At 37.9% G+C, this 12,509-nt stretch overlaps 1 protein-coding gene across 11 annotated transcripts in view; it reads right to left on the bottom strand.

Annotated features, from left to right (window-relative positions):
- Window positions 1–12,509, bottom strand: part of kcnt1b (potassium sodium-activated channel subfamily T member 1b) — a 98,100-nt gene that overhangs the window by 36,747 nt on the left and 48,844 nt on the right. For 10 of the 11 annotated variants that reach the window (XM_016527894.1, XM_016527885.1, XM_016527888.1 and 7 more), the window contains exons 4-7: window positions 3,793–3,872; window positions 3,358–3,463; window positions 1,972–2,064; window positions 1,805–1,853 (exon numbers count right to left, since the gene is read on the bottom strand). In XM_016527894.1, coding sequence (XP_016383380.1) covers window positions 1,805–1,853; window positions 1,972–2,064; window positions 3,358–3,463; window positions 3,793–3,872 — 328 coding nt within the window. Of the gene's footprint in view, window positions 1–1,804; window positions 1,854–1,971; window positions 2,065–3,357; window positions 3,464–3,792; window positions 3,873–11,094; window positions 11,134–12,509 lie in introns of all 11 variants that reach the window. The other variant, XM_016527890.1, reaches the window with a different exon arrangement.

The following is a 12,509-nucleotide window of genomic DNA, read 5'->3' as shown; positions in this document are numbered from 1 at the left end:
GCAGGATGTGGCGAAGGGATGGTGATGGGAGGATGACGATGATGCCCTGGCAGCTTAGATGGTGTTTGGCACATGGCACAGACCCAGAGCATCCCAGTGCTGACAACACACGGCGGAATCGAGGGAGCGAGGAGCCAAGATGTAGATGGTGTGGCTGCCAACATCTGGGGGCCGACCGATGGAGACAGAGCTGGTGGATCCGAAGGCGCAAATGGAGGGCTGATGGAGCTGAGCGTCGTAGCAGGTTCCGGAGACCTGGGCACCCTTAAAAGTGTAACTAAAAATATATTTATTGCCAAAGTATTTCTAGTATACTTTTTTATAAATACATTAAAAGTATGCTTCTGTTTAGCATATTTCTTAGAAGTATAACTAAGCATATATTTAATACAAAAGTACTTCTACTATACTTTTTAGAAATATATTAAAATGCAATTCAATATATTTTTATTGCACTTCAAATAAGCATGTTGGGAATACAAATGTATTATAAACATACTACTTGAATTTCAAGTATATTTTTAATACATTTAATACTACGTCTTTTTCACCTGGGTAGTGGAGTATCAATAACAGAAAATAATGAGATTTCAGGAAATAACTTCAAATCCTATCAGAGTCTGAGTACTGTGTGAGAGTGAGAAACAATTAGTTGTCATAAAGACATGTGAACAGTGATGCACACTCTTAAAAAATAAAAAAGGTTACGCAATGCAAAACCCTCCTGGGGTCTGTCCTGTGCACCTCTATTGCTGTCTGGTTAAGTTCAGACAGCAAACAGGACAAAAGAAAATTGCATCTGACAGTCAGGAGCACTGAGAGGATAATTGGTGCACTGTTTTTCACCGTTTATATCACTCTGTTTGTCTGTCTTCCAGACAGACTGTCAGTCAATGCAGTAGTGGGTATTTTTCATTAACGCTTTCTGCAGGTTACATCATTACGCCAGTTGATGGTAATAAAAGACCATCTTGATGAGAGAAACATTCAAATTATTTGTTTAAAGCACACTGATTTATAAAGGAACCAAAGAAGTGACTGATTTTATGATTTTATAGTCTTTGAATCATTCGCTCAGCTGATTCATTCAAAATGAAACAAGTGAATATGAGTGAGTCATTGGTTCATTCACTTAACTGATTTATTCAAAGCACATTGATTTCTTGAGGAACCAAACAAGTTCCTGATTTTGTAGTCATTGATTCATTCAGTTAACCAATTTGTTCAAAGCACACTGATTTATTCAGGAATGAAACAAGTTACTATTTTTATAAATGTATCACTGAATTATTTGCTCAAACAGTGCATTCAAAAAACTGATTCAATCAGGAATAAAAACATTATTTTAGTGGCTTAGTGGCTTAGAACAAATTAGTTTGGCGGACCAAAACCAGACAAAGTATCTGATTTTCAATATATTTTAATAGTATGTCTAAAATGTAACTTAAGCAATGTAACTTGTTTATTGAAGTGTTGTAGAAAAGCAATATTGTACTTGCAAGTGCAGTGGTCTGAATTCCAGCAGGGTATTCATATTATTTCAGATATTTAAATATATTGACATTGAGCCAATCTGCACACACCTCTCCATAAGATTTTTATATTTTAATTTACTCTGCCTATATGTTTATTCTTGTAATGGATCTTGTATATTTAATCTATGAAAGTGGTTAGCACAAAAAAATCCAAAAAGCCAATAAAGCTTTTTTTAGATTAAGATTCTAAACCACAAAATAGAGATTTTTTTAAAGATATATTTTGTAAAAGGTTCTTTCCATGAATCACAAAAAAAATCTCTACCTACCTGTATCGCCCATACAGGAACTCTCCTATTCACCCAAAATATTAACTCCCTTCAAATATACATAACAAGAAACACAAACACATAAGGAAATATTCAAAAAGAAACACCCTAATTAGTTAATAAGTTTGATTTATGATCACAATATCAAATATGCAGACAGGTCTCACCAGTTTATTTGTGTGGGATCTGCGGTCAGGTTTGTTGTGTAGTTGCCACAGGCTTTGCTGCAAAGAGCATCTGTGATGTTTGTGCAATGTTTCCTATAATCACGATAACAGGCAGTTAGAACATAACACACATAAAAGTGAAAGGCATCAGGATTGAAACACTGAGGGATCATGCCTGCTGGCTCTGACATAAACGACAGCATGAGATGGCCTCTCTCATTTGATTACTGCTCGTAGGGCACCCTCTCCTCTCCCAGCATGCCTGCACACAAGTACACACTGCTCTCTCTTTCTGTCAGTTACTAAAGACACTGTCCATGAATGGTTTTTGTGGCTGGTATTAAAAGCGACTCTAATGGACACTTCAGACTGATGAGTCTGGGCTGATCCCAAGAGTCGGTCTCAAGTAATTTAAGCGGTGCTTTTGAGGCGTACTATAATGCATTTTATTTTGGTGTGCCTTTGTTGTCATGTCACGAAAGAGCTGAAGTAAAATCATTATACAGCAGTTAGTTCCAGTCCTCTAAGATGACTGGACAAGCAGCGTTTCAATACTGCTGATACTTTCCATGGAATGTTGCGAGAGGTTTTGTTGTTCATATCATTCTGCTGTTGTGTGTTAACGTTCCAGACCAGAGTATGTGAGTGGAAGTGAAGTTGTCTGATTTTGCACAGAACAAGGAGCATTTTTTCTCATCATCTCATCAGTGAGGAAGAAACCCAAAATGGAGCTGAAATGGACTGTTGTATAAAAGACGTATCGCACAAGCAAGAGTGCTGTTATGATCTTTTGTGTTGCATGAAAGAAAAAATTACCATTCAAAAGTTTGGGTCATTAAATTTTTTTTTTTTAAAGAAATGAATACTTTATTCTCCAATTATGCATAAAAATGATCAAAAGTGACACTAAACACATTTATAATGTTACAAAAGATTTCAAATAAATGTTGTTCTTTTAAACTTCCTATCCTGACAAAATGCACCACGGTTTCTACAAAAAATATTAAGCAGCACAATTGTTTTCAAAATTGATAATAATAAAATATGTTACTTGAGCTGCAGATCAGCATGTTGGATAGGTTTCTGAAGGATCATTTGATGCTGAAAATTCAGTGATGCAATGGTGCTAAAAATTCAGCTTTGCCATTACAGGAATAGATTACAATGTAAAATATAATAAAATAGAAAACAGTTGTTTAAAATTCTAATAATATTTCAAAATATTACTGTTTTTTACTTTAAGAAATTAGGCATAAGGGACCTGTATCGAAAACATAATAAAATCATACTAACCCCAAACTTTTGAATGGTAGTGTATATATGAAGATGTATAAATGACAGAATTTTCATATTATATTTTTCCCTTTAAATATCATGCTTACTCACCGTGCACATGTGATCTGGTTAGTTGGATCATCTAGTGAGACTCTGATTATATAAAGGAGGCATGTTAACAACTTCAAGGAGAGGTTGAAGAGGCGTATTCTGAGACCTGCAATACAGTAAATTATGAAGTGGAGTTTCATACCATAGAAAACCCATCTGGAAAATGTGTTATAAATAATTCAGCAGTCTGGCAATCCAACAAACTTACAGTACCATCATAAATTCACACAAACAGTTAAAACAAAGTCACCTTCGCTGTTATGATGATTTAGCCAGTAATAGGCCACATAAAAGGCAAAGATATGGAGGCACTGTACATGTGTATGTATAGTGATATTGAGATCCATTAAAATCTTGAGTATTGTTTATGCTTGCAGTAATGGATTCTGTTTTGTTGGCTGTAAATGGCTCAAAGGGTCAAAAGATTTTACTTACTTGACCTTTGGTTTTTGATGAAAAAGAGCTTCAACCTCTCCTTGAATGTGTTTTCATTTACATAAAATTCCACCTGCACCCTGTGGAAAGGAAATAAAATGATGTTTTAACACAATATTTTAAAACTAATTTTACATGCAGTGGTAGTAAATGTATGATATAGTTACGCCCAAAATATTTGGACACGTAATCACACTTTATAATGATAATCACACATTTTAAAATGTCCAATTTTTTAAATATTCATTCTTCTGTAAAAAAATAAATATATATATAAATATATATATATATATATATATATTAACAGCAGCATACAAAACTGCCCAGAGTGTAACTAACTTCTTTTAATCTCCAGATCCATCTTTAAGATGTACGAGAGCGTTTCAGATCTTTTAGGACATCTGACAAGGAGCATTAGCAACGGTGGTGCTTCAGATGAACTCTCAGCAGACATCAGCCTCTCCCATCTATGCATGAATGTTTCCCTAAGTACTATTTCAGTGTCTATAATTTTGAATTCATATATATTATCATCATATTGCGGCAACATCCTTTATGATCTAAAATACAGCATCTTTGAATCTATCCCAAAACACACAACACTGTAGCTTCACGAAATCTACAGTCACCACCCACACAATGCTGTAAAATGATTAATCACATTGATGCTCATCATGCATATCACTAATGAGATGCTTTTGGGTGAATTTCGGGAAAAACTCAAAATCAAAAGAAATTCATATTTGCATACAGAAATTAATTTCACAAAAAAAATAATTATTTGTATTCTGCAATAAAAACTGAAACTGAAAAAAAAAACAAGAACTGAAAACTGAAAAAATTCTGCCCAGATACAGTACACTTTTCATTTTTTTTTTATTAAAACCAACATTTTTTAAGCAAGCTGCAGAGAATAGGAGTGTGTACTTGGTGGTGCTATAAGTGATTTCTGCCATTTTGTTAATTTCCGTCATTTTGTTTTTGTCTGTCATCCAACCACACTCAATCCAAAACCCGTCTTCAATTCATCAGAAACCCCGAGGCCAGGAATCCCAAACACAAAACATCACAGCATCTAATCTATTTGAGCATCACAGCCTACTTCCTTACTACACTACCGGTCAAAATAATGCTTAATAATTAAGATTTTTTTATATTTGCTCACCAAAGCTGCATTTATTAGATCAAAAACACAGTAAGACTGTAATATTGTGAAATATTACAATTTAAAATAACTGTTTTCTATTTTAATATATTTTAAAATATAATTTATTCCTGTGATGGCCATGCTGAAATTACATTATAATATGATTTAAAAAATCTTAATAAAAAAAAAATCATAATTATTCCAAACTAATATTATGATTTAAAAAACTCATTTTAAAAAATCATAATTTGACCCGTAGTGTATATAGTATGCAAAAACCACTACAAAAAATGTAGTATATCCAAATACCCTCATAAAACACAAGGTGAAAACATTCCCACTGCTTCCAAAGAGATTCTGAAATCTACATGACATGCACAGAATATACTTTATAGTTGAGAAGTCATTTGTACATTTGACAGTATGTGATTTGACGCAGCTAATGATTCGCAGCAGAGAGTGAAAATACAGCGCTCACATCTGTGACAGAGACGTGCAATTTCCCAGGACACCTACTGGTATTTCAGTCATATCTGTCAGCCATAGAGACATTTTATGCATGGTCTAAAAATTAACACACACACACGTTTGTTTCTGTGAATTGTGGGAACTTTCCCTAACAGAAAACCTGTTTGCATTGTTACACTTTCAGATAAACATAATTTACTTTTTTTTTTTTTCCCTGACCGCAGGCCGGTCCCCACAATGTCAAAAATTTCAGGTTTAACTATCCTTGTGGGGACATTTGGTCCCCACAATGTAGCATAAATAAGTACACACACACACACAAATAATCAACAAATAATATAGCATAAATAAATACACACACACACACACACACACACACACACACACACACACACACACATCTTGAATAATTTACAGCATCTTTAATAATCAAAAAATAATTTAAAAATGCTACAGTCTGTACTTTTTTAATGAACATATTTTTTTTCTTTTAATTTTGGGACAAAATATAATATAGAAATTCCTTTGGTAAAACCCTTTTGCTTTTTCCATATAACCATTCTTGCTTCTAATTACTCCACTAATGCACATTTCTTGGTGATAACGCATATTATGTCATAAAAGCTGTGCATATAAAGCTTGAATAATACATGATTTTTACACTTTCAGTTGCCCTTAAAAACTGAAATCACTGTGGTACACGTTCACTATGGGGATCATTATACTGAGTATGTTTGCTATTTGTGATGTCACAATCATCATACTAATGGTAGGCTAGAGCTTCTCAAAGCCCTTTACATTTGTCGAGGGCATGACATGATGTATATTGCAGGCAGTAATTATAAGCACCATATTCAGCAGAGAAATAGAGAGAGATATCCTAGAGAACAGCCATTGTTTCCTGCTTCTCCTGCTCTGTCTCCATGGCAATGCCGTTAAAACAGGTTGTGGTGACACATACTGTAAGGTAGATGTTTACTGAGCTGAGGACTGTTTTGTTGAAGTCAAAAAAATAAGTTTACAATCATAAAACAACGACCGGTGTAATGCATTAGATAAAAACAAACAATACCAGCTTCTTGAAATAGGACTGCATTTCACATATACGCAAGAACGGATCAACAGACACACAACACCCACACACACAAAACTTGTCCGCAAGTCTTCACTGTGCCAGAAATAATTGCTCTGCCTGACTGTCAAACTGCTTCTCACATTAGAAAAGACTGACATTATAATTGCAAGGAAATCCGTAACATTTCGTGGCAACATGGAACAACAGGGCTGGCCAGTAATAGCTGAACTGATAGTAATATAGTCTCTGTAAAAATCTTTTTTCTTTTGATTTGAGCGGCCCAAAATATACCTTCAATCCACCCACGTACGCTAGCTCTCCAACTGACAGATACTGTGTTAGCTCTATTTATAGTGCGCGGAGCATAAATATTGAAGACTCAGAGTCTGTGTGCTCATGTCAGCCTACTTTACAGAGCATTCCAAGGGAAATAACACTAGAAGTTAGAATAGGGACATTCACATCGTTTTGTAAAGCAAGATTTTCTTAGCATAGGAGTAAGAAAAAAAAAAAATTTATTTTGTAAGTTTAGAAATTAGGCATTACTGGAGGAGCACTAGTTCGGGGAACCAGGTCCGAGTGGGCCAATATGGCTCCACTAGCAAGAGTCGCTCCTCGTCCTCCCGGACTTTGCACAGTTCCTCCTCACTGGGGGAAACGCATACTTGCGTAGGCCCCGCGGCCAGCTGTGTGACAGTCAGCACGAAGTGACCTCAGAACCTTCCGACTCCAAAGGAGGAGGGGTGGCGGGCGGGTTGCGACATGCGACGGGAGCGCAGATAGCCTTGTCGGTTGATGTACGTAACGGTCGCTGTGTTGTCCGTTCGGACCAGCAAGCACAACTGATCCTGAGACTGTTCTAGTATAAGCCAATCGTCTAGAGACTAGAGAGTTGAGGACGTGAACACCCTGCTCTCTGAGGGGAACAAGAGCCGCCTCCGCGACTTTGATTCCAGCCTCGGCAGAAGCCAGCGAGATGGGCTGGGTAGCGCTGACCAGGCGCCCAGAAACCGTACAAGTGGGGCCAGCGGAACCACAGCCGTACCCGCAGTGGGGCAGCGAGGTGGAACACAGGGACCCAACTCGGGTGGCTTGTGAGCGGCCCGGAGAGGGGTGTGAGTGTGGGGTGCAAGGCTCACCTGGTTCCACGGGTTGGCAGAGGGTGCGTGAGTAGGGCCTTTGTTGACGCTCTCGAACCGCCCGCTGCTGCCGGCTGGCGAAGGAGGAGGATGAGTGCGGTCCGGCGTTGGTCCGTCCGCAACTCTCCGCGCCCTCCTGGGACCCAGAGATAAAGGAAACTGCTTTTCTGTCGAGAATTTGGGTACAGTCGGCCGTGAGGCCAACGGCGGGAAAAAAGGTGGAGAGTTGGAGAGTTTTGCCATGCTACTTACACCGCTGGCTTGGTTGTTTGGATCTTGGGGCTCTATATTTTGTATACAAATGAAATAATATATGAATTTAAGTGAATTTGAACCCTATACACAATACATAGCAAACAGAAAAGTACATACCATGTGTGACTCCAGGAGTCAACAATTGATTCCCTAATACGAAACAAAATATATAACTACAGAAACAAGGGTCGCACTATATTTTACATTATGTTCACTTACATGTACTTACAGCAATGGGTAATATAAGGTAACTCCCAATGACACCCCAGTGACAGCTTTGTACCTTTTTTTCTGAGAGTATAACATAGCATTTTGGATAAAGGAATAGTTCACACAAAACATCTAAAAAAACTGACCGTTGTCCCTGTAGCTCTCTAATCTCATTTATACTTGTGCATATTTAAAGGGGTCATATGATGCGATTTCAAGTTTTCCTTTCTCTTTGGAGTGTTACAATCTGTTCGTGAATAGATAAGATCCCTAAAGTTGCAAAGACTAAAGTCTCAAACCCAAAGAGATATTCTTTATAAAAGTTAAGACTAGTCCACGCCCTCCTAAAATGCCTCATTTAAACACGCCCCCACATGTCTACGTCACTGTGTGGGAAGATTTGCATAACACCGCCCAAATGTTCACGCAAAGAAAGAAGGCGTAACTTTATTGTTGCTGCCGCCGCCATGTTGTGAAGACGCTGTGTGTTTCGTTGCAAAAGCGAAAATACTTTGTTTGGCCTTCCAAAAGAGGACATGACTAGAAATCAGTGGTTAAGTTGTATTTACAACACTGTTCCAGAACAGTTCAACCCAAATATTCAGATGTGTGCAGCGCATTTTATTGAGGACTGTTTCCTGATCCTGGGAGAGTAGACTACAATGCCGGCTGTTCTGACTCACAGTCTGTAAGTACTAGGGGTGGGAGAAAAAAATCGATCCATCGATGCATCGCGATTCTCTCTCCAGCGATTCTGGATCGATTCTGAGAATTTCAGAATCAATTCTGAGCTTAGTTTTAACCGCATGCGCGATGACGCTGAGTTTGCTTTAGAAACACCCATATTCTGCTTGCTTCCAATTCCTCACACACATACACCACTCGAACCTTCCGTAAAATAATCTTTCATAAAGTTCGGAAAGGTTGAAGCAAATTACAAAGACATTCGCGGGCTTCACTGCACAGCATGCGCTGTGAAAGACGCGCGCTTTGTTTGATGTTACACTTGAAGTGTGCAGTCTCGCCCGTCGGTTTTCCTTACAAATGCTCTATGAAGTCATCATTTATGTGGTTTGGTATGCAGTGGACTTATATATTTAAAATATGAACCTCACTAACACAAGGCTGCTTTCAATTTCAAATGCTGACGCGCGCTTTGTTTGTGAAGACTGCTTGCGCATGCGGCTGTGCTCGCATCACAAATGCAGACATGGTTTTATGTTTACGCGGCGCGATGCAATGACCCCGTTAATCTTGGTGCATCAATGGCGTCTTGTGGGCAGTGTTCGAGTGCTCGACTGAGTTCGAGTCCCGGCTCGACGACCTATGAACCTGTCCCCCACTCTCTCTGTCCCACTTTGCTTCCTGTAATTACTCTACTATCTTATCAAAATAATGGCAAAAATGCCAAAAAAAAATCTTTAAAAAAAAAAATTCTTGGTTCATCAAGACACATCGTCTCTCAGAGAGTGTGCGATTACTTTATGGGTTAAAACAGCTTGAATGTTTAAATTGGCATGACTTAAAATGATGTGCAAGTTACAATTCTGTCAACTGTCCAAAATGCATGCTAGTCTTGTATTGCAGCATGCAGCTTGCATGCAGAGCAAACTCAATCTGGATATTATGGATGTGAGGCCATTTGTGCATTTTTAGAGAGTGGGAGAAGACACGGTACCACTCAATCCCAATCACTCACACGGTTTGTGGAATTCTGCTTCATAGAATGTTTTAAAATGACTGATCTGCTCTGATAATCTGTTAAAGGTTTTTTCAGTTTGAATATCATTACCCCTAGTTGGATGGTAATAGTATGATGATATATTTGGTACAATATAAAGTATCTATTGATGGAGATTTTGCTAGATTGTGTATATTGCGACATGTAAATACTGTATACCCACATAGTGCAGGTCTGTTCAAAGTTACTGACACGTTAGAGCAATAAATAAACATGCGTGAATGAGAAAAGGTGAGAAAAGTTATTTAGCACAATAAGCCAACTCATTGTGGTACTCGAGCTAACTGAGAAACACCTGGTGTGCGCACTCAAAAAGCCACCTGTCAGATAGCATGCAATCCTGAATTCAGATCTCTTTCATGGCTTACTGCATTTGAACAGTCAAACAAACACATGTTTGTGTTCTTCTGAAGAAAGAAAGTGTAATGAGTTTAGAATGGCCTAAAAATAAAAACAGATAGTAACAACATATTCAATATATTACCCTTTAAGTTCCAGACCCTGTCAGTAAGAACTTGGTCCAAAGACAATGCTGTGCCGACTATATTGGACAGTAATACACAACATAATACACAAGTGTGAGTAACTGTCTTTATTACGTGATCACTATTGCTTCGTCTGTTATTACATATCGCTTGATATGTATGCATTTTTAACCTAAAGCACAGCAGTGTCCATCTATGAAAGGTGTAGGCTGTGAAACATACACAAGTGTTAGCCAATCATAGCAGTGGGCATTTACTTATCGTCTGCAGTCCGTCACACCTATTCAAATGGAGCATTCTGATGAGGAGGGTTAAAAACAGGACAGAAAATAGCCTATTACTTCTAGATTATGATGTTTTTTATGTAAAAATCTTGATAACTTTATAAGGGGACCTCAGAGAACAGAACAAATTAATAAAAAACAAAGGCAGTTCATGACACCTTTAAAGCCTATGTATTTGTGGAAATTTCCCTTTCAGATACAAAATTTATAGGAGGAGAGTATTTAAATGAATTATGCAAGGTTATTTACTAAGGTAGTAAATCAATTTACTGGGATTTGATATAAAGGTTTATTTGTATGTTCTCTATATGTACAGAAAATATTTTATTAGCCTCTATCACAGTCTCATTTGTGTAGCTAAATAGATCACTCATAAAAAGAGTGTCTGCTAAATGTAAATGAGTCACGACTTTCCAGTCTAAACAGAGGTGACGACACCTAATAAGATTTCACTCGCCACCAAAGGCTAGACGGTACCACGCTTCCGTTCTGACTTACTGTGCATTGGTTGAATCCATACTGTACTCCTCTGTGTACCTGGACAGAGCAGACATGGGTGACACAGAAGGGGAGAGAGTTTTCAATAAAAGACATGCAAATTATAAACATGCAAAAACATGCTGGAAGAATCTGGGTTGACCACAGTCCTTGTGAAGAGCACTGCAACAGAATATTTGACACACAGCTTTGTCATTGTGCTGTGACACACTGCATTTTTACAATGTGTTGAGCGTGTGACATTTGAAGTGCCATTTGAAAGCTTTGAGCACTGAGTCTGGCTGCAAACCTCAGGAGAATAGAGATTTCATAGCCCAAGGGTTGCTCTGTGTGGCCATTTAGTTGACACAACAATGGATGATCATGATGTGGACTGCATGGTGGTTAGATGATGACTGCATTATCACAAACAACTTGTACTGATGTACAAGAATATTGCACCAAATATTAATGTGTACAACTGTCAAATAGGAACAACTGTAAAACAACAGAAAATGGTGAAACAAAATCTTATACTAAGCAAAGAAAATGTGCATTCCTGAAGGAATATGAATTGCATATTCTCGCTGAATTTATGGGCTAAATATTCTCTGTGAATGTATTGCATTAAATATTCCCTCTGTGTGGTGTGGTGCGGTGAGCAGTTCAGTATTTCAGCCCAACAACCACAGGGCTGTGAAGGGTTCATCACGCTGTTACACCATCTCACTGACAAACAATACAGTGTAGTAGGGCTGTGCGATTAATCGAAATCGAATCAAAATCGCGATTTGAGACGTTGCGATTTCCTAATCGCAAAGCCTGAGATATGGACGCGATATTACTCTGAAACATACACAAGTGTTAGCCAATCATAGCAGTGGGCATTTACTTATCGTCTGCAGTCCGTCACACCTATTCAAATGGAGCATTCTGATGAGGAGGGTTAAAAACAGGACAGAAAATAGCCTATTACTTCTAGATTATGATGTTTTTTATGTAAAAATCTTGATAACTTTATAAGGGGACCTCAGAGAACAGAACAAATTAATAAAAAACAAAGGCAGTTCATGACACCTTTAAAGCCTATGTATTTGTGGAAATTTCCCTTTCAGATACAAAATTTATAGGAGGAGAGTATTTAAATGAATTATGCAAGGTTATTTACTAAGGTAGTAAATCAATTTACTGGGATTTGCATCATTATTTAATAATCAAAAAAGCATGTCTTAACCCATATTGCAGGGGTGCCCAATCCTGTTCCTGGAGATCTACCTTCCTGCAAAGTTCAGCTTTAACCCTGATGAACTGAACTCTGCAGGAAGGTAGATCTCCAGGACCAGGGTTGGGCACCCCTGCCATAGAAGAACCTTGTTTGTCTAAATCAGTGTTTCTCAACCCTGGTCCTGGGCGCCCCCCAGCACTGCACATTTTGT

This window comes from Sinocyclocheilus rhinocerous, unplaced genomic scaffold, assembly GCF_001515625.1.
Source record: "Sinocyclocheilus rhinocerous isolate Xijiao unplaced genomic scaffold, SAMN03320098_v1.1 scaffold62, whole genome shotgun sequence".
In the NCBI taxonomy this organism is placed as follows: Eukaryota; Metazoa; Chordata; class Actinopteri; order Cypriniformes; family Cyprinidae; genus Sinocyclocheilus; species Sinocyclocheilus rhinocerous.
The sequence above is the reverse complement of the archived record's forward strand: the minus strand, read 5'-3'. Positions and strand labels throughout refer to the sequence as shown.